The sequence below is a fragment of the Peromyscus maniculatus genome, chromosome 14, assembly GCF_049852395.1.
Source record: "Peromyscus maniculatus bairdii isolate BWxNUB_F1_BW_parent chromosome 14, HU_Pman_BW_mat_3.1, whole genome shotgun sequence".
Lineage (NCBI taxonomy): Eukaryota > Metazoa > Chordata > Mammalia > Rodentia > Cricetidae > Peromyscus > Peromyscus maniculatus.
The window spans coordinates 83,745,629-83,772,981 of NC_134865.1; the positions used below are offsets into that span (position 1 = coordinate 83,745,629).

General features: G+C 42.1%; 1 protein-coding gene across 35 annotated transcripts in view; it reads left to right on the forward strand.

Moving 5' to 3' along the window:
- Mark3 (microtubule affinity regulating kinase 3) overlaps positions 1-27,353 on the forward strand; it is a 92,949-nt gene that overhangs the window by 37,678 nt on the left and 27,918 nt on the right. For 22 of the 35 annotated variants that reach the window (XM_076551455.1, XM_076551435.1, XM_076551434.1 and 19 more), the window contains 9 exons: positions 8,875-8,923; positions 11,946-12,011; positions 19,846-19,916; positions 21,167-21,223; positions 23,806-24,042; positions 24,373-24,492; positions 24,714-24,813; positions 25,310-25,422; positions 26,133-26,286. In XM_076551455.1, the coding sequence (XP_076407570.1) occupies positions 8,875-8,923; positions 11,946-12,011; positions 19,846-19,916; positions 21,167-21,223; positions 23,806-24,042; positions 24,373-24,492; positions 24,714-24,813; positions 25,310-25,422; positions 26,133-26,286 (967 nt within the window). Of the gene's footprint in view, positions 1-1,689; positions 1,805-2,628; positions 2,787-8,874; positions 8,924-11,945; positions 12,012-19,845; positions 19,917-21,166; positions 21,224-23,805; positions 24,043-24,372; positions 24,493-24,713; positions 24,814-25,309; positions 25,423-26,132; positions 26,287-27,353 lie in introns of those variants that run through there. The other 13 variants (XM_076551436.1, XM_076551442.1, XM_076551444.1 and 10 more) reach the window with 5 other exon arrangements.

Sequence of the window (27,353 nt, forward strand, 5' to 3'; positions counted from 1 at the left end):
AGTTTTGGTGCCTGTCCTGGATCCTGCTCTGTAGACCAGGCTGGCCTCCAACTCACAGAAATCCGCCTGGCTCTGCTTCCTGAGTGGTGGGATTAAAGGCGTGTGCCACTGCCACCCATCAATAAATCTTAAAAAAAGAAAAGAAGCAGTAGCTAGTCATAAAGCTAGGTGTGCTAGTGTGTAGTCAGAAGGTTTCTCCAGTCCCCCCAGGCCCCCTGCAGTCTCGTGTCCCGCTTATAAAATAATCACTCAGAGGCTTAATATTATTTATAACTGTTTGGCCACTAGCTCAGGCTTGTTACTGACTAGCTCTTACTCTTAAATTAACCCATAATTATATGTTTAGTGACGTGGCTTGGTACCTTTTCTTAGTTAGACATTCTCATCTTGCTTCCTCTGCATCTGGCTGGCGACTCCTGACTCTGCCCTTCCTCTTCCCAGCATTCTTCTTGTCTGCTTGACCCACCTATACTTCCTGCCTGGCTACTGGCCAATCAGTGTTTTATTTATCAACCAATCAGAGCAACACATATTCACAGCGTACAGAAAGACATCCCACAGCAGTAGTGTGTTGTAAATCCTACAGGGACAGGTGGCTCTTTGCTTGACAAGTTCCGGCCAGTGAAAGATGACTACAAAAAAATGAGTGAGTGAGTGAGTGAGTGAGTGAGTGAATGAATGAATGAATGAATGATAGATCTGGCTGTCCTAGTCTGCTTTGCAAGTTCTAGACCCGTAAAAGACCCTGTCTATAAACAGACAAACAAATAATAGAGTGAGTGACATCTGAGGAATGACATCAAGGTTGTCCTCTGACTTCTACACTAACATTTACTCCACATACAGAGATCATAATTCATTTTTAAACAAAAAATGCTTACCTTTTCAAAGTTACTAGACTTTATCCATTCATTCAGTCATATTATTTATTGAGACAAGGTTTCTGTACATCACCCTGGCTATCCTGGAACTCACTATGTTGTTTAGGCTGGCCTGGAACTCAAGATCTGTCTGCCTCTTCCTCCCAGGTGCTAGGATTAAAAGCATGTACCACTTTATCGAGGCATGTCTGTATACTAAGTGTAACCCATCTAAAGTCAGAGTGTTTCCCTTCAGTCTTAGAAGTAGACTGTAAGTAGACTGTCAACAAAGGAGTAATGCTTAGGAGCATGTGTAAGACAGACTCCATGGATTGAAATCAGACTTCCAAACCCTGCCTACTGTGTGTCATGCCACTTATCTGGGTCTTTAAAATAGCATTGTAGGGAGTTAGAAAGAAGTAAGTTAATATTTAGAGCTTTTAGCAAAGCTCAGAACAATACTTGACACATCATAAGAACACAGTAAGCCTTGATCTGTGCTGAGTGGCAGTTTTTTGTTTGCTTGATTTTTGGAGAGGGGTTCATAGGTGTGGGAATAGTGTTTGGTGTGTTTAAAATTGTTCCTCTCATAGGAAATAAGTGAAGTTTAGGAAGTGAATGGTAGTTTACAATTAGGTCTCTTTTGTAGGACTTAATTGTTGTATACTATTAATGACAATAATTATTAATACTTGCACGTTTAATCTGGATATATGCTGAACACTGTTTTAATAATTTATTTTTATTACTTATTTACCCTTTGTAATTCAGAGGCAGATCCTATTCATTCTTTCTATCTGGCTGTTTTTTTGTTTTTGTTTTATAACAGGGTCTCACTGTGTAGCCCTGGCTGGCCTGGAACTTGCTTTGTAGACCAGGTTGACCTGGACCTTACAGAAATCCACCTGCCTCTCTGCCTCTAGAGTGTTGGATCAAAGCCGTGTTCTTCTCCACACCCTGGGATAGGCCCTATTAAGGTGAGGGAGGCAGGGAGATTAGGTAATCTGCCCTAATTGATGAAGGATGAATACTTAGCCAGTTATTCATCCTGTTACATGAGTGAAAGAACCACTGAAAAAACCATGCTGGGATTGCACTTGTGTATTGGTGGGTATAGGCATTTGCTGTCATCAGATACTAGACTGTACCTCTCCTTGTTCTTCTGTTAGATACCATGGACTTTTTATATTTCCTATTCTGATGGGCATATTTTCACCTTCACTTTCTTAGATGGGTCTTATTGCCCTCTTATTTTCCACTGAGGAAACACTCTGAGAAACTGATGTAGTCAGGCCCTCCATCTAATTAGTGATGGAGCAGGGGAACAAACATCAACAACTTCCCCAGATTATAGGCTGTTTCTACTCTGTCATGCTGCATTTTTATAATTACAGTTCCCTAATTTAGGGTTTTAAAAACCCTAGATAAGAACTGAGCACTTCCTGTTTGAGGAATTGTAAAGAGGTTGGTCAGTAGTTTCAATCTGAGAAAATATTGCAAGTACCTAAAAGAAGCAGATTTGTATCCTACCTCCCCTTGAGCCATGTTGGTTTTTCAAGACAGGGTTTCTCTATGCAGCCTTGGCTGTCCTGGAACTCTGTAGACCATACTGACCTTGAACTCACAGAGATTCACTTGCCTCTGCCTCCTGAGTGCTGGGATTAAAGGCGTGCACCATCACCACTCAGTTTTCAAGCCATGTTTTAAATCTACATTTATTCATTCATTTATTTATTTAGTAAACATTTCAATACCTGCTGTATTTCAGGCACTATTCTGTGGACTGTGGGTACATCATTGAGCCAGGTGAAGTCCTTGCTTTCTTGGAAAATACTATGAAGAAAACCAAAGCAGGCTGTGTACACTGTATTGTTTTCCTATAGTCGTGATTCTATGGTATCTGGGGCCTTGCTGGCTTTCCTCAGGGTGAGCTAATTCTTAGTGATAACAAATTACTGTCCCTTATATGTGCCTTTAATATGCAAACCAGAAAATTCAGAGCCTGTATTTGAAACCACCAGCTCTATCTGGCCCTTAAGTACACCGTAGGGCCAAATGTCATTGAGAGACTATCTGTATCTCAGAGTTTCTGAGATTATCCCAAGTAGCTAGTCCAAGCCAGCATCTTGCTCTGGTTTGCCTTTCCTGTAGAAGCCATAATAAAGGCTTGCCCCCTTGCTTTTCCTGCCTGCCACTGCCTCCTAACTAACCATGGTGCTCCCCTCCTCTGGGAAAACTGAAAGAAGGTATCTATTCATTGGTGGTCACAGATTGGCATGGATCTCAACTGAAAAGGCGGGGGAGGGTGGTGGTGGTGGAGATATCTTTGTAGTAGTTCATTTAAGAAATGTCCTTGTCCTCTGTATGAGACTCTGATACCATCAGATCAGTACAGCTGACCCCGGTGCTGTGCTATAAAATTTCACCTAACCTTGACCTAGACTTTCCAGGTGAAGAAGTATACTTAAGTACATAGGAATTCTCAGTGTTAATACACAAAGACTGGGGAGTACCAGCCGTAGGCTTTCAGAGGTCTCAATTCTGTCTTCTCTGGGACAGAAACTTGTTACCATGGTGATACAGCCATCCATCTTTTTCTTAAACTGAAACTGTTAATTAAAAACAAGACATTTATAACATGTAATAAAATAGTTGACGGTTTTTTGTTATTGTTTTTCTTTCGAGACAGGGTTTCTCTGTGTAGTTTTGGTGCCTGTCCTGGATCTCACTCTGTAGATCAGACTGGCTTGGAACTCACAGAGATCCTCCTGGCTCTGCCTCCCGAGTGCTGGGATTAAAGGTGTGCACCACTGCTGCCTGGCCAATAGTTGATGTTTTTAAGATGTAACCATGATTGCTGGCTGGTTTGCTGGCTAGTCTTACCTTCCCACAGCATCTTGTTCTGGTGTCCAGCAACTTTGTTATTAGACAGCATTTCTCCCTTGCTTTAGATGAGTATCTGTCTTTTGGAAATGTCTATAACACTGTTCTCTATTTCATCATATGGAGTTCCAGAAGCAAAATTCACCATTTCAAATACAGCCAGCCTTTGAGGTCTTCTCTAAAGTAAACACTTAGACTTTTGGTCACCCACAGGAGATTCCCTTAGCACAGGCCTAGTTTCTGCTGTGCTTAAATTGATTGTTTTCCTTACCTAAGTTACATGGTTCTTGCTAAAATGGTTTTATGCTGTAATTTGGACCTGTGTCTATCAGTATATGTTGTATGTGTGGCATTCTACCCCTGAGCTATATCCCCAGCCCTACTGGGGCATTTTTGAGCCCTGAGTCATTTTTATTAACACATAGTTCTACTTTGGTGCTGTCTAAATTAGGTATGGAGTTTTCACCCATTTAAAATATTAAGCAAGACAGGGACAAAGATCTTTCAGTGGAGAATGCTCCTTCTAAGTTGTTGCTGTGGACTCAGTAGTAAAGCATTTAGATTTATTTGTTTTATTTTGTGTGTATGAATGTTTTGCCCATGTGCATATATGTGTACCACGGTACATGCCTGTTGGATTCTGTAGGACTGGGGTTACGGGTGGCTTTGAGCCACCATGTGGGTATCAGGAATTAAATCTTGGCCCTCTACAAGAGCAGTTACTGCTCTTAACTACCAAGCCATGTCTCTAGCCCTGCTAAAACATCTTTTTGGAGACAGGATATCTTTATGCTGACTAGGCTGGTTTCAAACTCCTAGGTCCTCCTTTTTAGTGTTGGAACCATCAGCTACTATTTCTCCCTTTCCTTTATTTGTTTTAATTTAATTGTTTGGTTGATGAATTAAACCCACCCCACCCCCACCCCACCCCCCGAGACAGGGTTTCTCTGTGTAGTTTTGGTGCTTGTCCTGGATCTTGCTCTTTAGACCATGCTGGCCTCCAACTCACAGAGATCCTCCTGCCTCTGCCTCCTGAGTGCTGGTATTAAAGGTGTGCGCCACCACCGCCCGGCTTTTTGTTTGTTTTTTTTTTTTTTAAGGCAGTCTTGCTGTAATCGCCCAGTTTGGCCTGGAACCCACAGCTTTGGCATTCTTTTTGTCCTAGCTTCTCAAGTACCACTTTTTAAGATTTATTTATTTATTTTGCATACAGTGTTCTGTCCTGCAGGTCAGAAGAGGGCACCAGATCTCATTACAGATGGTTGTGAGCCACCATGTGGGTGCTGGGAATTGAACTCAGGACCCCCTGGAAGAACAGTCAGTGCTCTTAACCTCTGAGCCATCCCTCCATCCCTAGGCTAACTTCTTGAGAGAACTAAACAGAAGTAGGATTAGCCAAGTAGTGAATGTGACTTAATGAACCATTGGCACAATTAAAACTGCCTCTGACAGTTGATTGGCTTGATCAGTTTGGGAGGCAACTAGGCAGTGGGACCGGGTCCTGTGCTCATTGCATGAGTTGGCCGTTTGAAACCTGGAGCTTATGCAGGGATACTTGGCTCAGTCTGGGAGGAAGGGACTGGACCTGCCTGGACTGAGTCTACCAGGTTGATCTCAGTCCTCAGGGGAGGCTTTGCCCTGGAGGAGGTGGGATTGGGGAGTGGGCTGGGGGGGAGGGGAGGGGGTGGGAGGGGGGAGGACAAGGGAACCCGTGGCTGATATGTAGAACTGAATGGTATTGTAAAATAAAATAAAAGGAAAAAAGAAAAAAGAAAAAAAAAAAAACTGCCTCTGGGCCAAGAAGATGGCTCAGCCAAGATTGAGGACTCAGGTTTAATCCTGGGAACCTGCTTGATGGAAGGAAAGAACCAACTTCCTCAAGCTTTCTCTGCCTTCCCTGTGTGTGCTATGACACATACCCATACTAAATAAATGGAAAAAATTCAACTACCTTGTCATAGTCCAATTTTCAACCTATTCTAAAGAACAAGCTGTATTACGTTCTGTTAAAAGAAATCTGTCAATGAATTTTAATTTCCTCCAAGGCATTGGTGGCGCACGCCTGTAATCCCAACACTTGGGAGGCAGAGGCAGGCAGATCTCTGTGATTTTGAGGACAGCCAGGGCTACACAGAGAAGAAAAAATGAGTTTCCTATAAAGAAGCAGTAACTTTTCTTCTATTCCTATTATCTACTACTTCTTTAAAACCTAAAAGTAGAAAACCACAGATTTTATTTGTAGTATTTTGAGCAGGCATAACTAAGAATTGTGTCAGAGCACTCTGTTTGCATCAGTTTGCCAGATTCATTGCATAGTCTTACTGCAGACACAAAACTGCAACAGACAAGGGCCTGGGTTGCCAGCCTGCTCCAAATCAGTACAGAAGAAGCAAGGAAGAAGATAATAACAAAGGAAAGAAAAAGAAAGGGGGGAAAAAGGATGAACAACTATTCTATGACCAAGATTTTGTAAGTGGTCTGTGTTGAGCTGTTAGGGAGGAGTCCGGGGCTATGCGGAGACTCTCCTAGGAGTTCTACAGAGGGAAGGAAGCGATCAGCAGGACCTAGAGAACGCATGGGCAAGGGGTTTTCTTTAAAAAAGGCTGTGTTATGGCTAGAGAGATGGTAAAACACACATAAAATAAAATGAATAGGCCGAGCACTGGTAGCACATGCCTTTAATCCCAACACTCAGCGTTAGGAGGCAGAGGCGGCAGATCTCTGAGTTCAGGGCCATCCTGGACTATTTAGCAAGTTCCTTGACAGCCAAGGCTACACAGAGAAACTCTGTCTTGAAAAACCTAAAATAAATAAACAAACAAACAAACAAGCAAACAAACAAATGAGTAAGCTAATTAAAAATTGTAAAACAGGCTGCCTTGTAGAAGAGTGTCTGTCCCAGGCCATTCTCATTCTAATGCACCGTCACTGTTATTGTCCCAACCCTTTCAACCAGGACCTCTAGGGGGGCAAGTACCCATCTGGGGAAGAAGAAGCACGGTCTTTAAAAAAGAATCCACAAATGAATCCAATGTACAGAGTGCTGGAAACTACTGTTTTGTTTTTCTTTAACAGTATTTTGTGTGTATGACAGTTTTGCCTGCCTGCATGTTTGTGCACAGTATTCATGCCTGATTCTCACTGAGGTCAGAAGAGGGCGCTAGATCCCCTGGGACTGGAGGTACAGACAGTAGTGAACTGCCTCGTGGATGCTGAGAATCGAATCCTGGCCCTCAGCAATAGTAACAAGTGCTCTTAACCATGGAGCAACCCCCAGCCCCCTGAAAACTGCTGATGTAAAGAAGCCAAAGCAGCAGTGCCCCCAAGTAGCCCATTGGCAAAGAGCACTGAAGAGCACTAACTGGTTCTCTGCCTGTAAAATAGGCAGCTTCTTGAATAGCCCACAACTAAGATTCCTCAAGATAGCAAAAAGACCGCCACTGCTGCGGAACTCTCAAGTGCCACAGTAGCTCCAGAAGAAAATCCAGCTTTGAAAAGAAGTCACCAGACATGGTAGTCTGTGTCTGTAATCCCAGCACTTGGGAAACTGAGGCAGGAAGATCACCATGATTTTGAGGAAACCTAGTCTACAGAATGTATTCTAGGCTGGCTTGGACGTTAGACACTGCCTTACAATAAAAGTGAGATAGTGGGTTGGTGATGAACCCTGGTGGTAGAACACTTGCCTCCTGTCTGCAAGGTCCTGCGTTCAGTCTCTAGTGCTGCAAGAAGTAATGTGTTGCTGACCCAGCACATTGCTGCTAGTGGTACCCGAGGAACCCTGTTTTAGATTCCTGTTTTAAAAAAAAGCCTTTCACGTTACACCTGACTTCCTTGCCTTTGCTCCAACAGAGGACTGGGGGCTGGCTCTCTAGTGCTGAGGCCAACAACAACAACACATCCATCTGTGAAGTGCTAATCTAGTTAATGCTTGGGCAGTTACCCCTAATTCACCACAATTCTTCTTCATTGAAGACAGCAAAAGCAAAAGCCAGGCTTAACAAAGGGTGTAATGGTGCTTGGCTTTTAATCCTAGTATTTGGGAAGCAGAGGCAGGTAGCCACTCCAATCTGCTTAGCAAGTTTCCTGCAAGCCAGCTACATAGTGGGACCTTCTCTGGGCGAGGAGCTAAAGAAAAATGGGAAGACTGGAGATGACTCAGTAGTCAAGAGCACTGGCTTTCCTTTCAGAGACCCAGGTTTGGTTCCTAGCTCCCAGTTATCTGTAACTATAGTTATTGGGGATCTAGTGCCCTCTCTGGCCTCCGCAGCACCGCATGTACCTAGTGGACTTACATGCAGGCAGAGTAATCATACTCAAAATAAATCATTTTGAAAAGAATTGTCTTTATTTGCCTGCCTGTGTTTCTGCTACGCACTTACCAGTTCTCTGGACATCTGCACGTCCTGTGTGAGCCAGTTGTGCAGAGGGCCCGTCCTGGTTCACGGGGTGTCTGAGTGCTGTTGGAGTCTGAAGAGAGAAGATCTGTTTCTCTGGACTGCCTCTCATTCAGGACCAGCTTCACACACACCGAAGATGGCAGAACCTGATGGTCAAACATTTTCTCCAGCTTCTGCTCGCTTTGACTTTGTTGCTATCACATTGGTAAAGCAAGGAATACAGCAAGTGTAGCTGCATGTGTAAGGTGTGGTTCAGGAAGCCTGTGTTGCTCCCGCTATGCTATCAGCCACTCATCCTCTCCAGTGAGGACTTCCAAATTGGTGTCATTCGGAATCTTACTGGAGAATCATTTGGGATCACCAGATCTCATGTGCCCCTGATTTAGTTCATTGGGACTGCACAGGTTTTTATTGGCTCTCAGGTGTGCAGATAATGAATCAGACCAAGATTAATCACAAACTATTTTTAAGATGCCAAATTAAATTCAGAGTGTGGTACTTGTTCCTCTCCAGACTGCTGCCGTTTCCATTAATGTGAGCATTTGCGATACTGTGTGGTAACAGGTTATAAACCTATTCAGGGCTATTCAGAATTCTGTATTATTTTATTCGTAGGATAGGGTAATAAATATAAATAATGAAGCAGTTATCTAAGAAAAACTTAAATTTATATTGTAAGCAGAATATAACATTTAATAATGTAGGGGCTTGTCTTTTTCTTTGTTTTTTAGCTCTTCAGAGAAGTAAGAATAATGAAGATTTTAAATCATCCAAACATAGGTACTTTTCATTTTCTTAAATACTTTGGAATCTTGAAAATATGTCATAAAGCTAAAAGTGTATTCCTGAAGTGCTAGGACGTTCCACCCCTTTTCCCTAGCCAAGGTCTATTTTTAATAAAACATGTACAAGTTATTACTTGTACTACTAGTTCTTTGAGAGTACAGCTATTAGGCATTTTGACTTAAGCGTTTATGCCATAGGAATATGTATAATTTGGCTGATTAATTTTTTTTAGTGTATTAGGAAATGTAATTGTATTTCATTAGTTGGTAATATTTTCAAAGATAAACTTTTGCTGTGTCTGTGTTCCTAAGAAAATATTTATACAAAGTAGTATATAAAAGATGGGATACATACTATCTAATGTAATTTATATAGGAACTATTTGTCCTCTGTGTGCTTAACTGTGACAGGTGTTAAAGATGAGGGAAGGACCGTTTCCTGCCCTCATAATTGTCGGACTAAGATGAAACACACATGTGCACACCAGTGAAAACTTCTGATTCTGTGTATCATAATAGAACTTTTAAATAGTGTCAATGCTTTAATTTTTTTGGTTTTTCGAGACAGAGTTTCTTTGTTGAACAGTTCTGGCTGTCCTGGAACTCACTATGTAGATTTAGCTGACCTGGAACTCACAGAGATCCATCTGCCTCTGCCTCCCAAGTGCTACCATTAAAGGCGTGTTCCACCACCACCCACCAACACACAGAATTTTTTAATTTGAGTATATACTAAGCAAATAGCTTACACACTATTTTATTAAATAGTCATTGTTATTTAAAATATTATTGGGGCTGGAGAGATGGCTTAGCAGTTAAGAGCACTTGCTCTTACAAAAGACCCTGGTTCAATTCCCAGCACCCGAATGGCAGCTCACAACTGTTTGTAATTCCAGTCCCATGGGGTCTGATGCCCTCACACAGACATACATGCAGGGAAAACACCAATGCACATAAAATTAAAAAATTACAAAAAATAAATAAATAAAAACCATTGTTTTATGCACTACTATACAGAAAAATGCTTCTAAGCTATTATTCTGAAGAGCTATTCATGGAAAAATATACGTATTAGAATCCATGAATATATATTTGGAGAAAAAGAAAAACCATAAGAAGTATAATAATGGAAAGAAACCCTTTCTTCATTTTTCATTTTAACCCTTTGAGAGTAATCATTAAATTCTGGATTTTAGATTCCAATTTTTCACCAAAAATTGACTTTATCACTGCTGCTCAGAATTTCATCACTAAATGCTTGATCACTCCTGTCGGTGGGATCAAAGCGCAAGGCCTCTGTGCTAGGCCAGTGTAGAGTAAACTCATTAATCACAGTGCTCTACTTACTAAATGTAAGAGATTCAATTTTGTTTTGTTTTGGTTGTTTTTGTTTGTTTTTTCTTGTTTTTGGTTTTTTGAGACAGGGTTTCTCTGTGTAGCCCTAGCTGACGTAGAACTTACTCTGTATCCCAGGCTGGCCTCGATCTCTGATCTCGAGATCTGCCTGTCTCTGTCTCCCAAGTGCTGGGGTTAAAGGTGTGTGCTGCCGCTACCCAGCTAGATTTAAATTTTTTAAACTCATATAACATTAAGATAATTTTCTCAAAAGAGCCAAATATCTGCTTTTGCATATTAAAGTACTTTTATTTTTTTGTTGCTTTTTTACCAGTACTGCCTTTACTTTCTCAAGGTGGTTTTCTTAACAGTATGAACACAGAGAATGAATAATGGTCTTAGACTCTCCTAGCTCATTTAACACTCACTACTTTGTCAGGTATTTTGTTTGCTCTAGTATCTTACTAAGTCATCCAAAAAAAAATTCTTTAACTATAAAGGACTAGCTTTTTTTTTTTTTTTTTTTTTTTAGAAAAAATGAAAGGAAATAACAAAATTAAGTAGATCTGTACAACAGTGACTTAATAGCTTCAGAGATTTACTTCATATTCCTTTAAAAATATGTTTGTTTTTAATTGATGTGTTGTAGCTTTATAAATTAGGAGAAATAGGAATTTCTATCTAAAGAAAGGAGTCATCATAGCAAAATTTCATTGATCCCCATCCCCCTGAAAATCATTCTTTTTTGTTTGTTTTGTTTTGTCTCAGTTTTGGTTTTTAGAGATAAGGTCTCACTATATAGCTCTGGTTGTCCTAGAACTCACTATGTAGTCCAGGCTAGCCTCTGAAAATCATTCTTTAAAAGAAGCTCTGGGGTTGGGAATTTGCTTGGTGATAGAAGATTTTCCTAGCAAGCCCAAGACTCTGTGCTCAGACCTCAGCTCCAGAGGAAAGAACAAAAAAGTGATTTTTGCTGCTTGTATCACATGCCTCTAGGGAGGATGAGGCAGGAAAAAACCACTGACTCCACTGCTTAGCTACAGAAGGAGTTCAAGGCAAGCCTTGCAGTTTAGATCTTATCTCAAAACAAGTATTAAAAAGTTTGGGGATAATGGTTGACTAGCATTTGTGAGACGCTAGATTCAATTCTCAGTACTACAAAAGAAAAAAAAATTGATTGCCATGTAACCCCTTCTAATTATTCCTAGTTTTACTTTCAGAATATTAACAAAGGGGCCTAGTTCTTTGATAGTTGCAGCAAGTTCCCCAAGTTACAGAAATCTCCGGTGGAACCTTCTTCTTAAAATCATAGTACCAGATGACAGGGCTTGCTCTTGCCAGGAGGGCAATAGGTAAGAAAAGTGAAGAATGGGGTTGAGCTGCCGGAGGACAGCCCCACTTACACAGACACCATCATGGACAGGAAGAGAGGAAGTAAGAAAGCAGCCATGTGGCCAGACTGCTGAGCTCATTCTCAACACCCAGAAATAGTCTTTATTTTTATGGTTTCTTTGTTTTTACGAAATTATGTAATACAGGATATTTTTTAATTCCTACAATGCATTTACGAGCCAGCTCTCTAAAACCTTTAGCAGGAGAAAGTTGGGTATTTTTTAGCTTATAGGTGCATGTTGTGTACATACAGACATTTGTTCTTTTTCTCATCTGTCTTCTCCCTCCAGTGAAGTTGTTTGAGGTCATTGAAACAGAAAAAACACTCTACTTAATCATGGAATATGCAAGTGGAGGTAAGCACATTTATATTGTTTTCAAAGTAAGAGAGTATGTGTTTTCGTTTTTCTTGTTAAAAGCAGTGTGCAGCCACAGTGCCCATTTGGATAGTCCTTTAGATTTTATTTAATATTCAGATGTTGTAAACTGGTATCATCAGAGTGTGAAATGCTGACCTCTCCTTGTCAGTTATGTGGGCTGTAGTGTTTGATTATTAGCATTGCTGGTTTTTTTTTTTTTAATTTATTTTTACTTTATATGCATTGGTGTTTTGCCTGCTTGTTTGTCTTTGTGAGGGTGTCAGATCCCCTGGAACAGTTACAGGCTGTTGTGAGCTGCCATGTGGGTGCTGGGAACTGAACCCAGGGCTTTTGGAAGAGCAGCCAGTGCTCTTAACTGCTGAGCCATCTCTCCAGCTCAACATTGCTGTTTTTTATTACATTGATTTATTATGTATATGTGATGGCACATGTGTAGAGGTCAGAGAACAACTTGCAGGACTTGAACTCAAATGATCAGGTTTGCATGACTAGCACCTGACCTCTGAGCACTCTCTGGCTCCACTTTTAGCATTACTAGTTGATAATATACAACAACTCTCAGTTTTTCATTGTGGTAATATATGTATCACATGGAATTTAGGACTTGGATCTCTGTCTCTTTCTATTCTGATGACCTTGAACTTCCTTCCACCTCCCAGGTACTGGGATTGTAGATGTGTGCCGCCATACCCAGTTGTTTTTCTTTTTCTCCCAGGTACTGGGGTTATAAGTGTGCCGCCATACCCAGCTGTTTTTCTTTTTCTTTTTTATTCTTAAATGTGATTCTGGGTTTGGAACCCAGGGCTTCCTGAAGCTGAGTAAGCACTCACCAACACAGCCACATCTAGCCCAGCATTTGACCATTTTCAAGTATACAGTTGAATAATTATCTTAGTCAGGGTTTCTATTGCTGTGATAAACACCATGACCAAAAATAAGTTGAGGAGGAAATTAAGCTTACACTTTCACATTATAGTCTGTCATTGAAGGAAGACAGGACCGGAACCTGGAAGTAGGAGCTGATGCAGAGGCCACAGAAGCCTGCTGCTTACTGGCTTATTCATCATGGCTCACTAGCCTGCTTTCTTTTTGTTCCTTTCTCCAGCCTTCCTTTTTTTTTTTTTTTACCACAGGGTTTCTCTGTGTAGCTTTGCACCTTTCCTGGATCTCACTCTGTAGACCAGGCTAGCCTCAAACTCACAAAGATCCTCCTGCCTTTGCCTCCCTGGTAGTGGGATTAAAGGCGTGCGCCACCACTGCCCAGCTCAGCCGTCCTTTCTTATAGCACCTGGAACACTAGCCCAGGGTGGTGCCACTCAGAATGGGCTGGGCTCTCCTACATTGATCACTAATTAGGAAAATGCTCTACAGGCTTGCCTGCAGTCCAGTCTTATGGAGGCATTTGTGATTGAGCTTCCTTCCTCTCAGATGACTCGAGCTTTGTCAAGTTGACATAAAACTAGCCAGCACAATGATACTAAGTACATTCAACATAATTCTATACCCCTCACTATTGTCTGTTCCTCCAGAAATAAATGTTCCTAAACTGAAGCTGTTCATACATTAAATAAACCTTAACTGCCTCCTTTCTTTCTCAGCTCCTTACATCCACCGAACTATTTTCTGTCTCTGAATTGGACTAGTTTAGGTACCAAATGTAATGAGATTGTACAGTGTTTGTCCATTTGTCCCTGACTTAGAATATTTTACTTCTTATAATGTTGTTAAAGTCATCTACATTATGGTATGTAGTGGAATTTCCTTTCTTTTTAAATGCTGAATAGTAATCTGAGAGCAAGAGGGAGACTTATGTGTCTACTGACATTTTGTTTATCCCAAGTATTTGGGTTTTTTTTTTTTTAATGTGCTAGATATTTTATACCATTTTCTTAGATTTTTGTTTTGGTTTTGTTTTGGTTTTTGGTTTTCAAGACAGTGTTTCTTGTGTAGCCCTGGCTGCCTGAAACTAGCTCTGTAGACCAGGCTGGCCTCAAACTCAAGAAATCCCCCTGCCTCTGTCTGCCTCTGTCTGAGTACTAGGATTAAAGGCTGTGCCACCAGCACAATTTCTTGGTTTTGTTTGTTTGTTTGTTGTTGTCTGTTTTTGAACTGGGGATTGAAATCTAGGGCTTAAAACCATAAGCTTTAGCCCAGCCGTGGTGACACATGCTACCAGCACTTGAGAGGCAGAGGCAGGTGGATCTCTGTGAGTTTGAGGCCACCCTGGTCTAGAAAGCCAGTTCCGGGACAGCTAGAATTACTTACACAGAGAAACCCTGTCTTGAAAAATCAAAACAAGAAAAACAAACCCATAAGCTTTATCACAGAACTATATCTCTTTTTATCATATTTTAATGCCATTAATGCCTGTCTTTCCCAAAGCCAAAAATGATGATTTCAATACATATGATTACCAGTAGATATGTATAGCTTCTGTTGGTTCTAAAGATCTTTCTTGAGGGTTGAGCTTGGGGAGACTAGTGTTTCAGAACCACATGTAAATTCCACTGTATAGAACAGATGCTTTCCTGGTCGTCTGTTCTTACTGTGCCTGTAGCACCATGGTTGGCACAGAGACACTGGACAAGTAAGATTAGCATTCGTGTGTTGTATTAGTTTGCTTTCTGTTGCTATGATAAACACCATGACCAAAGCAGTTTGGGAAGGAACAGGTTTGTCTTCAACATCTTGATCACAGTCCATTGTTGAGGAACTCAAGCAGGTCGGAAGCAGAGCCATAGAGGAATGAGCTTACTGGCTTGTCTCTGGGTTCCAGTTCAGTTACCTTTCCAGGATCATAGTTGGTTGATCGAGGTTCCCCTGCCCGCCATTAGTCAGCAAGAGAATGCCACACAGACACATGCCTTATAAGCCATGCTAATGGAGGCATTTCCTTGATTGAAGTTTCCTCTTTTTTTTTTTTTTTTTTTAAAGATTTGTTTATTTATAATGTATGCAGTGTTCTGCCTGCATGTGTCCCTGCAGGCCAGAAGAGGGCACCAGATCTCACCTGGTTGTGAGCCACCATGTGGTTGCTGGGAATTGAACTCAGAACCTCTGGAAGAACAGCCAGTGCTCTTAACCACTGAGCCATCTCTCCAGCCCTGAAGTTTCCTCCTTATAGGTGACTTTTGCTTGTGTCAAATAGAACCCAGGTTCAGTTTCCAGTGCCCACATGGAGGCTTACAACTCCAGTTCCAGGGGATCCAATGCCCTCTTTTGGCCTCCAAGAGCACCACTGCTCACACATGTTGCACAAACATATATGCAAGCAAAACAGCCACATACATAAACAGTTTTAGATTTAGATTAGCTAAACAATTACAAGCTTGTCATGGGATGGAATGAGTTACAGTAGATGTAACCAACACCAAATCTTCCATATTCTGAATTCATTACTGGCTATATATTTTATGTTCGTTTTTATTTTATTTAAGATTTATTATTTTTAGTTATGTGTATATGGGTGAGGCTGTGTGAATTTTTGTATACTACATGGGTGCAGGTACCCACAGAGGGCATCTGATCCCCTGGAACTGGAGTTACAGGCAGTTGTGAGCCTCCATATGTGGGTGCTGGGAGCTGAACCCAGGTCCTCTTCAAGAGTAGGAAGCACTACCACCCCAGATAGGGTAGCCCTGGCTGTCCATGAACTCACTCGGTAGACCAGGCTGGCTGTGAACCAGATCCTCTGGCCTCTGTTTCCCAAAAGCTGAGATCAAAGGCTTGTGCCACCACTACCTGGTCTCTTTTTTTTCTTTTTTTGAGACAGTTTCTCCCTTATATAGCCCCCCCTCCCTTCCTTTTTTTGTACGTTTGTTTCTTTGAGACAGGCTTTCACTGTGTAGTCCTACTTACTTTGTAGAACAAGCTGATCTTAAACTCAGAGATCTGCCTGACTCTGCCCTCTGCATGCTGGCAATAAAGGCATTCGCACCATGCCTGGCAGTGCCGTGTCATTTGGTACAGTCTTAGAATTGCTCCAAAAGGTGGTACCTGCCAAGGGTGCCCTCGCTAGCGAGTTTCAAGGCCCAGACTAGAAATAAAGGTATTCTGAACTTCCCCACTCAGTCCTTCCGTCCCCAACATGCTCTCCCTGACCTGGCAGGAGTACCGCTCAGCTTTTTTACTTAGTCAGTCGCCTTTGGAGGCTTTTAGTCCAGCTGCTTAATCAAGTGTTAATACATTTTTAATAGGAAACATTTTTCCTGGCTTATAAATTGTACTCCTGATTTATAAAACTTAGTTATTGTGAGTGTCCTTCATAGTTCTAGGAATCTCTTAAGAGGTTTATATTGCATTTGAATTTATAAGTAAATTATGACTTGAATATTTGGACCTCATCTGTGGTCTGTACAACAGTGAGTAGGTCTCGTCCACTAATAGTTTTCTTCTTTTTTTAAAAAATTGTTTTTATGTGTGTGTGGTATATGTACATGTGTGCATGGGTCTTGTGCTTGTGCATACATGTGTACAGAAAACAGGATGGGGTTAGGTTTCCTCCTTTATTGCTCTTTTCATTGTACCTTTAAGGTAGGATCTCTCCTTGAATCTGGAACTAGAATTTTTCAGCTAGGCCATCAGCCCCTAAGATCCAGAGATCCTGACTCTCCTCTCTGTGGCACTGCGTTAGAGGCCGTGGAATACTGCATCTGCCTTGTTTCAGCCTCGTCTTTTTGGCTGAGTAGCAAGCTCTTTTAACCACTGAGCCGGGTTTCTGCCCCTAGGTGTTTATTTGTATTGGGGGTGTGGGAATGTGTGTTTTGTTTGTTTGGTATGGCAAGGTCTCATATAGCTCAGGCTAGCCATGAACTTGTTTTGTAGCTATAATGCATGTGTGTTACTTTTCTGTTACTGTATTAAAACACCATGACCCAAACAACTTATAGAAGGAAGAGTTTATATGGGCTTTAGTTTCAGAGAAATAAGCATCCATCATGGTGGGGAGGCATAGCAGCAAGCCACAGTCCTGGCAGCAGGTTCAGAAAGCTGAGGTTCCCATCTTCGCCCACTAGCACAAAGCAGACAGAACAAACTGGAAGTAGGGTGAGGTTTTACGCTCTCAAAGCCCACCCTAGTGAACTTACTTCCTTCAGCAAGACCGTACCTATGAAACCTCCCCAAACAACTGTGAGCCAAGTATTGAAATACCAGAGTATATGAGAGCTCTCATTTAAACCACTACAGTAGTCAAAGACGACACTGAACTGGTCCTTCTGCTTCCACGTCCTAGTGACGGGCTTGCTTCTGAGTACACCACCATAGCAAGCTCTGTTGCCTCACCTCACCCTGTCCTGAGCCTCCCTCGCTGCTCACCACCACTGCTCACCCACTTAGCCAGTCATGCTCACGCTCGATTTGATTACTGCAGGATCTTCCGGTGGGCTTCCTATCCTTCCCCTCATCCTGACTCTTCCCACTTTCAATTCAGTGGTCCTTTTATGAAGTCAGTTATTTCTTCTCAGTTTCTCACCTCATTTAGAGTCTAGCCAGAACCCTTTCCAAAACCTGCTGAACTCTTGTGGACCTGCCTGCCCTGCCCTGCCCTGCCCTGCGCTCTCCCCATTGCTCACAGTTTTCCAGGATCTATGGCTGCCTTACTGCCCTCCCTCCCTCCCTCTCTCCCTCCCTCTCTCCCTCTCCCCCCTCCCCATGTATGTGTGTATGATGGATGTATGCAGACTTCCACTTGGACAGCTTCACTGTCCGATGCATCGGATAGTCAGCAGAGTAAACATGTGCCCTACAAACTCTTGTTATTTTCTTCCTTTTCTTCACAGCATTCATGGGCCTCTGATATATTCTATACATGTGTGTCCATTGCTTCTCCTATTAGCCAGCAAATTCCATTAGGAAAGGTGGTCTACTGAATTTGCTGTTTGTTGTTGTTGTTTCTCTTCACTCTTGGGGGGCCCACCACCCAGCTCCCAAGTCAATCCCATGGAGTCTAATTCTTTCTTATGAATTCCCAGCCTTAGCTTGGCTTGTTTTTTGCCAGCTTTTCTTAAATTATCCCGTCTGTCTTTTGCCTCTGGGCTTTTACCTTTCTCTATTTCTGTATCCCTTTCTTTACTTCTTACTCCGTAGCTGGCCCCTTGCATCCTCTTCTCTTCCATTTCTTGTTCCTTATTCTTTTTTTTTTTTTTAAAGATTTATTTATTGGGGGCTGGAGAGATGGCTCAGAGGTTAAGAGCACTGGCTGTTCTTCCAGAGGTCCTGAGTTCAATTCCCAGCAACCACATGGTGGCTCACAGCCATCTGTAATTAGATCTGGTGTCCTCTTCTAGCCTGCAGTCATACAGGCTGTATACATAATAAATAAATAAATCTTTAAAAAAAAAAAAAGATTTATTTATTATGTATACAGTATTCTGCCTGCATGTATGCCTGCTGGCCAGAAGATCTCATTACAGATGGTTGTGAGCCACCATGTGGTTGCTGGGAATTGAACTCAGGACCTCTGGAAGAGCAGCCAGTGCTCTTAACCTTTGAGCCATCCCTCCAGCCCTGTTTCTTATTCTTGTTCTTCCCAGATTTCTCCTCCTATTTATTCTCTGCCTGCCAGCCCCACCTGTCCTTTCTCCTGCCTTGCTATTGGCTGTTTGGTTCTTTATTAGACCAACCAGATGTTTAGACAGGCACAGGAACACAGCTTCACAGAGTTAAACAAATGCAACGTAAGAGAATGCAGCACATCTTTACATCATTACACAAATGTTCCACAACATGAAAGAATCTTACACATCTTAAACTAATATTCTACAACAGCTGTTGAATTTTCCAGAGCATGGGACATTGCCTTGCAGTTAGTAGAGACTCAAAACATTTGTGGAATAAAGTAATGCTTTGTGGTAATAATCTTACAGGAAGATACTGGGGCATTGCAGGAGAAATGCCTAGTAACACATACAGAGAAGTATAGAGACAGAAATTTTATCAAAATTACTGAATTCAAAACAGGATAGACAATATGGGTGTGGTGGTGCACACCTTTAATTACAAACCTCAGGAGGCAAAAACTGATTGATAACCAGGAGAGAGACAGGATCTCTCTTTATACCAGGCTAGTCTAAAACTCAGAGATCTACCTGTCTCTGATTCCCATGTGCTGGAGTTAAAGGCATACGCCACCATGCCTGGCTTACCTTTCTCTTCATCTTGATTGCTCAGTATCTGTTGAGACCTCCTGAAGAGATGCAAAGCTGCATAACTTCAATATCTTAGTCTTAGGGTTTCTCCTCAGCCTGAGGATTATCCTTGTGAGCTAAGATCTTAAGCCTCAATTATAGCTTAGTGATAATGTTTTAGTTAGTACTTATATTTAAAATATCTGAAACTTAGGGGCTGGAGAGGTGCCTCAGTGGTTAAGCACTCTTCCAGAGGTCCTGAGTTCAATTCCCAGCAACCACATAGTGGCTCAGAACCACCTGTAATGAGAACTGGTGCCCTCTTCTGGCCTGCAGTCATACATATAGGCAGGACACTGTATAAATAATAAATAAGTAAACTTTTAAAGAAATATCTAAAACTCAAGAGTGGGCTCAGGGTTCGGGACACTTACTGCTTCTGCAGAGGTGGTGGTTCACAACATGCATTTGTAACTCAAATTCTAAGGGAATAAAATGCCACTTTGTGACCTCTGCAGGCACCAGGCACGCATCCAGGCAAAACACTCACACATAAAATAAAAAAACCTAAAAGATTCATGAATGAAAAAAGACTAGAACTTTGTTAAAAGTAGAATGTTATCAGTTTGTGGGAAAATGCGCAGTGTAGGATTTTTGCTTAATTTCATTTCTTTCTGTTATAGGTGAAGTATTTGACTATTTGGTTGCACATGGAAGAATGAAGGAAAAAGAAGCAAGAGCTAAATTTAGACAGGTATGAATTAACATGTCTTCAGTTTGTTAATTCAGTAAGTTACATTGTTAGTCCTAGTAGTGCAATTAAGAGAGGCATCTGGAGCTGGGGAGGTGGCTCAGTCAGTAAAGTTCCCGATGTACAAGCGTGAGGACCTAAGTTCGAATCCCAAAGTCTGTCAACAAATAAAGGTGGAGAGCAACTGACGAAAAACATTCCATGTCGACCTCTAGGTTCCACACAAACATGCACACACACAGTCTCCCAGGACATTGATTAGCCACTAAGAAATTTAAGTACTTTTCATACCTAAGACCCTGTATTAGCAGTGAATTCCAGTCACACTTAATGGATTCTGTAGAGTTTTTAAATTGTATTTATTTAGTATCTATGCATATACAAGCACAAATTTGTCAGGGGCTGCATGTAGATGTCAGCATGACCTACAGAGTTAGTCCTTTCCTTCTCCATGTGGACCCCAGAGCCTGGTCTGCAGAGGTAAGCTTTAGGACATCAAAGGCTACACAGAGAAACCCTGTCTTGAAAAAAGGAAAGAAAGAGAGAGACAGATAGACAGAGAGACAGAGAAAGAGAGAGAGAAAGAAAAAGAAAGAAAAGTGTTTCTAGCTTGATACCAGGAAGCCCCCAGTAATAGGTTTGAGTATCATCTAGTCATTGTGGTGTCAGATGAGCTTTGAGTTGTTTGGAGCTGAAGGAAGAGATGTGAAAAGTGGCAGGAGCTTGTAAGATGTGATTCAGAACTTCAAGAAAAACCTCAACATTAGAAAATATGTTTACCGGGGTTGGAAATACGGCCCAGTGGATAGAGAACCTGCTAGCATCCATGAAACCCTGGGTTCTATCCCAGCAGCACATAAACCCAATGTGGGCATGTTGCATGTCTTTAGTCCTAGAACTTGGATTTGGAAACAGGAGGATCAGAAGAAGTTCAGGATCCTTGTCAGCTGTAGAAAGTTCAAGGCCAACCTGGGCTACATGAAACCATCTTAAAAGTTGAGTACAATAAAGCAGGGTGTAGTGGCACACTCTTTAATCATTTGGTATTCAGGAGGCAAAGCAGCTGGATCTCTGTGATTTGGGGGCCAGCTTGGTTTACAGAGCAATTTCCAGGCCAATCAGAGCTACATAGTGAGAGCCTGTCTCAGAAGAAACTAAACAAAAACCCCCGAAGAAGAAGAAATGAGGATAAATGAATATTGAAATTGTGAGTCTGCACCATTCGTGACTAACCCCACTTTTCTCATGTCCAGATTGTTTCTGCAGTACAGTATTGCCACCAAAAGCGAATTGTTCACAGAGACCTCAAGGTAAGCCCAAGCATCCTTGCTAAGCTTGTTATGTATAATTCTCTTGGTGGCCATTTTGCAGAAAAGATTAGATTGTGTTGTTGAATAAGAGAAAAATAAATTCGGGGGCTGTAAAGATGGCTCAGTGGTTTAGAGCACTGACTGCTTTTCCAGAGGACCCAGGTTCAGTTCCCAGCACCCACATGGCAGCTCACACCTGTCTGTAACTCCAAGGTCTGACACCCTCACACAGACATACATGCAGGCAAAATACCAATGCACATACAATAAATAAATTCAGCTATAAATTAAAGGTGGTGGCACATACCTTTAGTCCCAGCATCTAGGAAGCAGAGGCAGGCAGATCTGAGTTCAAGGCCAACCTGGTCTACAAAGTGAGTTCCAGGACAGCCAGAGCTACACAGAGAAACCCTGTCTCGAAAAATCAAAATAAAACAAACAAATTAAGTTTTAAAAGTTTGAAGAAAATAGTTTGAAGGAAAAAATAAGTTCTATAATGATCGACTCCCTTTGACCCAGATACATAGTGAAAAGGTTTTTGCTGTTGTTCTTTAAGTGAAGTTTATGAAAAGTATTTTAGGTCTCAGTCAAGGTACTTAGTGGTTCATCTCTGAAGGACAGCCGTCCCGTAATCATACAGAGGTCTCCTGAAACTCAGCCCACCTGCCCGTGGATACCAATGCCTGTGTAGGAAGGCATTCTATCTTGTAAGCTGTGAGTGATGTTTGTTGGAGGCTTCCATGGGCTGCATCTCTGTTCTCCTTTGGCAAGGAGTTAAGACTCACAGAGCAATTTTCTTAGAGGTCTTCAGCTTGACAGTACCCATAGGCAGTCCTCTCTTCTCTCTTCTTGTTACTGGAACCTGGGCAGTTCTGCTGGACCTCGCCCTGCTTCCAGACACACCCTCTTCCTCTCTCCATATCTCACAGCATACTCTGGAACAGTCTCTAGACACTGGTCTTAACTTAGTGCTTTCATCACTCTCCTCACAGGATTACTGTCTGCTTGCTCGTCCCTCTCAGCTCCCACCCCGAGTGCATCTACTCTGGCAGTTGTGGTAGCTGCCTTTGTGGGAATTCAGTCTGTTTCTGCAGCCAGAGCTGTCCTAGGACCCAAGCATCCTAGTACCTAGGCAAAAGGTATCCCTTGGGCACCTCAGGTATAGCCAGGTCAAAGTCAAGACTTTCCCTTTCTAAGTAGGATTGTGTTCTTTTTCATTTTGGTGACTGGAGCTTCTCCAGAGCCTCCTGCTTAGCCTCCCTTCAGTTGCCACTTCCTTTGCTGCTCTTCCTGTCTCTTCTGCTTCATTCCTGCTCTCCAGAGCCAGACCACAGCCATGTAATAGTCAGTTAAAGCGCGATTTCCTGCTGTCTTCTCTCCTCCTGGCCTCTCCTCCTTCCCATTGTATCGGTAGTTGATTTTAGTGGTGTGGGTGTGTTCTCTCTCTTTCTCTGTCTCTCTTTCTCTCTCTGTGGGTGTGGGTGTATCTTGGAGGCAGCTGGACTTCTGTGAGTTCTGTAATCAGGGCAACCTGATTACATAGAGAGTTGCAGGGAAGCCAGAGCTAAAATAATAAGACCCTGTCCCCAAAAGAAAAAAGTACACATAAGATTGTCATTTCCAGCCAGGTGGTGGTGGCGCACGCCTTTAATCCCAGCACCCAGGAGGCAGAGGCAGGTGCATCTCTGTGAGTTCCAGGACAACCAAGGCTACACAGAGAAACCCTCGCATGAATGCCCCCGCCCCAAATTGTCATTTCCTTGTTTTTAACAACTTTTGAGTGATTTTCTCTCACCTTGAGGGTAGAACACTGAAGTTTCTAGACACAATTGATTTGGTGCCCTCTACCTCCCCAGCCATCTCTCTCCCTACATTATCTTGTTGGAGATAGTTGTCGACAGAAATGTGCTCTCTCCTTTGTGGACTTCTGACTCTATTCTGTCCCTCAAAAACCCCTTGTAACAAGCTTTACCTTTCTCAATTTCACTTCCCATGCAAGTTTCCATGGCCATCTTTTGCTGAGCCTTTGGATTATCAGTATCCATAATAGTACTCAGATCTCAGCAGCTTAGTATCTTCCTGCTTACCCTACCTCCACTGTGAATCCTGAGGGCAGGGCCCTGACTTGCTCATCTGTGTACATCCAGACAGCAGTCTCATACCTGCTTAGTGCCTGTCAGCTGAAATCCACAGAAGTGACTGGTTTGTCTCGGGGATGGGGTGGGAGTTCTCCTTCCCCAGTAATACCAACTTTACATCTATTCTGGAGTGTTTATGAGATGTGACTACCTAAAACAAATACTGTATTTTTAAAAAGCCGCTTATTAATTGAAGAAGCTTTCTACATTTCCCTTGATCTTGAAGTGTTTATTATTTAAACTTGTCTTATAATTAGTCTGTATTTGATTGTTAATATCAGATTGGGAATATAATTTATCTCCTGTTTTTCTCTAGAAATAATGTTTTTACATTTACTAACTAGGAGATAAGTCCTTGTAAAAAGCCTTTATGAAATTCCTGATACTATTATCGTAATTGTATTTTAGTTAAGTTTCATTTTTGTCTTGATGTTTTCTCTCTAGGCTGAGAATCTTTTATTAGATGCGGATATGAACATTAAAATAGCAGATTTTGGTTTTAGCAATGAATTCACTGTCGGCAGTAAACTAGATACATTTTGTGGCAGTCCTCCGTATGCAGCCCCTGAGCTCTTCCAGGGCAAGAAGTATGATGGGCCAGAAGTGGACGTGTGGAGTCTCGGCGTCATTCTGTACACCTTAGTCAGTGGGTCACTTCCCTTCGACGGTCAGAACCTGAAGGTATAAGAAGCATTGCAGGCCGGGTGGTAGTGGTGGTGCAACGCCTTTAATCCCAGCACTTAGGAAGCAGAGGCAGACGGATCTCTGGGAGTTTGAGTGAGATCCAAGACAGGCACCAAGACTACACAGAGAAACCCTGTCTTGAAACAAACAAACAAACCAAAAAAGCATTGCAACCATGCTCTTCAAAAACTAAGGTTTTTTTTTGTAAAATTATATAGATTAACATTTGTAATGTTCTATTTGTATGTGTGCTTTTATGGGTTTGATTTTTTTGTTATTGTTTTTAACCTAAAAATTAACTATTATTTCTTTCCTGAATCCCCAAAGGAACTGAGAGAGAGAGTACTACGAGGGAAATACAGAATCCCTTTCTACATGTCCACTGACTGTGAAAACCTTCTCAAACGCTTCCTGGTGCTGAACCCAGTTAAACGTGGCACTCTCGAGGTAACCACGTGAGTGGGAAGGGAGAGTGTTTAACAGACTGTGCCTAGTTTGTGTGACACGGAACGCTTGCTGGGGTTTAAGTAGTGAGTGAAACAAACAGACAGATTCCCTTAAATTTCCTTTGGAGTGTTATGCAATGAAATGTTGAAAATCATGTCCCTAAATATTGTGACTATTGAGAGGCTTCATTCTGTGCTGCTAACACACAGTTCACCTTTCAGCAAATCATGAAGGACAGGTGGATCAATTCAGGTCATGAGGAAGATGAGCTCAAGCCATTTGTTGAACCAGAACTAGACATCTCAGACCAGAAGAGAATAGGTAATTACCTGTGTCTGCATGTTTGTGTGTGTGCTCTACATGTTTTATTTCTGTGTATGGGGCTCAAACAGAAACGAAAAGAAGGTAAACACAGAATTTAGAGATCCACTTATTTGTTCTATCTTAATTAGGAACTTAGCCAGGCGATGGTGGTGCTCACCATTAATCCCAGCACTTAGGAGGCAGGGGCTGGCAGATCTCTGTGAGTTCTGGTTTACAGAGAGAGTTCTAGGAGAGCCAGGGCTTCACAAAGCAACTGTGTCTCAAACAAACCAAAAACAAACATACAAAATTGGGATCTTAATCTACTGTAGTCTTCTGTAGCTCCACCAGTAAGTCAGTAGCAGCTCAGTTACTCAGTTACCCCAGTCACATGTTCAGCAGCTCTTCTATGTTAGGAAATGTGTAACCTTCTAAATCAAATGAAATTCTTTTCCCCCATGCTAGCATGATTTCCAGTCCAAATAAAATATATAAACCATATTTTATCTTGTAGATATTATGGTGGGAATGGGATATTCCCAAGAAGAAATTCAAGAATCTCTTAGTAAAATGAAATATGATGAAATCACAGCTACATACTTGTTATTGGGGAGAAAGTCTTCAGAGGTAAGAGTGTTTAGAGAGGAAAGCTAAATACCCCGTGTAAGGATGATGAGTGTGCAGTGCATGATGGCACCGGCCTGTAGTCCTTGCTTTGGGGTGGAGACAGGAGAGTCAGGTTCCGCACTCCTCAGCTATGTAATGAGTTCAAGGCCAGTCTGCACTACAGAAGACCGACCCTGTCTCCAAAAGATTGGACTTCATATGTTAAAAAATAAAAATTATTAGTTTTTATGTAAACTATTTCCTTAATTTTTTAACATAATATTTGGTATTCATTTGCCTACAAACAGTGGTCTAACTTCATTGATCATTACAAGCTATTATTTTATATTTTTGGTTGTGAGTCTAGTGTCTAGTGGCTCATCTATCTCTCCAGCTCATAAGCTACTATTTTAACTTCAAGATAATAACCCTTTATGACCAATAATGTCACAAGCCTATACAATCGTGAGTTAACTTTAGTCCTTAACAGTTTGAAATGATGTAAAATACCAAACGGAGGAAACAGAGTGTAGTGTCTTAGTTCTTTGATAAGGTCAGGAAGGAGCTCATTAGCATATAATCTCATTCCCAGGAGTCAGAAGTACTTCTGACTGAGGTTAAAGTTGTTGTACGTTGTGATAGCTCCTCTCCGCCTGGGAGGAGTCATCACCAGGAGTTCCTGACAAGCCACTGGGCTCCGTGTGTGGTTGTGCTCTTCTTCCTCTCCGTAGCTGGACGCTAGTGACTCCAGTTCTAGCAGCAACCTTTCACTTGCTAAGGTGCGGCCCAGCAGTGACCTCAGCAACAGCACTGGCCAGTCTCCTCATCACAAAGTGCAGAGAAGTGTGTCTTCCAGTCAGAAGCAGAGGCGGTACAGTGACCATGGTAAGTCTGAGACTGTTCCAGTAGCTTCCTGTACAGAGCCTGGCGGGCCGGAGATTGGCTTGCTCTCCCTTTGTAGCCTTAGGGGCCGGTATGGTTAAGGTCCCCTAATTATTTGGAACGTTTGGTAGACTTTGCTGGGTAAGGCTTAGAGAATGAAAACCTCGTCTGTAGTTAATGCATGTCTCTCTTCTACAGTCTTTGTCAGATAGCCGTCCAGAGCATTGCAACTGGTGGGGCTCTCTGTACTTGAAGTCAGGGTTGTAACAGCTAACATAGGAGGCTAGGGAGCACTTAAATGGAGGAAATGACTTCCAGATTTTTCTTTTTATGTGTATGAGTGTTTCAACTTCATGTATTTATGTACACTACTTGTGCCTGGTGCCCATGGAGGCCAGAAGAGTTTGTCAGATCCCCAGGAACTGGATGCCTGTGAGCCATAACGGGGACGCTGGGAACCAAACCCGATCTTTTGTGAGAGTCGTCAGAGCTCTTAACTGCTGAATCATCTTTCTATTGATTTTAATTTCAGTTAAAGGTAAAAACCTCATCCTGGGTATTTTGACACATGCCTGTTATCCCAGCATTTGGGAGGTAGAGGCAGGAGGATCAAGAATTTAAGGTTGGTGTTAGAATTCCTAGCTACAGGGTTGGGGATTTAGCTCAGTGGTAGAGTGCTTGCTAGAGGCCCTGGGTTTGGTCCTCAGCTCCAGAAAGAAAAAAAAAAAAAAAGAATTCCCAGCTACTTCCCCAGCTACATGACTGTGCGTGCACTGTCCAGTAGCCAGGCAAGATGCTTAGTCATCCTAGGGAATCCATGCGCTGTGTGATCATATGTGCATGGGGGGGTGAGGGACAGTGCAGGATGACCTATAAAAGCCGGTTCCACCTATTCCTTCCCTCTTCCTGCACAGTCATTTCACAGGCCTATGCACATGCTCTCTCTGTTCCCTTAATAAACTCTTAGAGTGGATTTTGTTGTGCCTTGTGGCTTTTCTTGCACAATAAACAGCACTGCTTAATAAATAACATTGTGTCGCCTAATAAATAACAGTTGAAGCTAGGGAGTT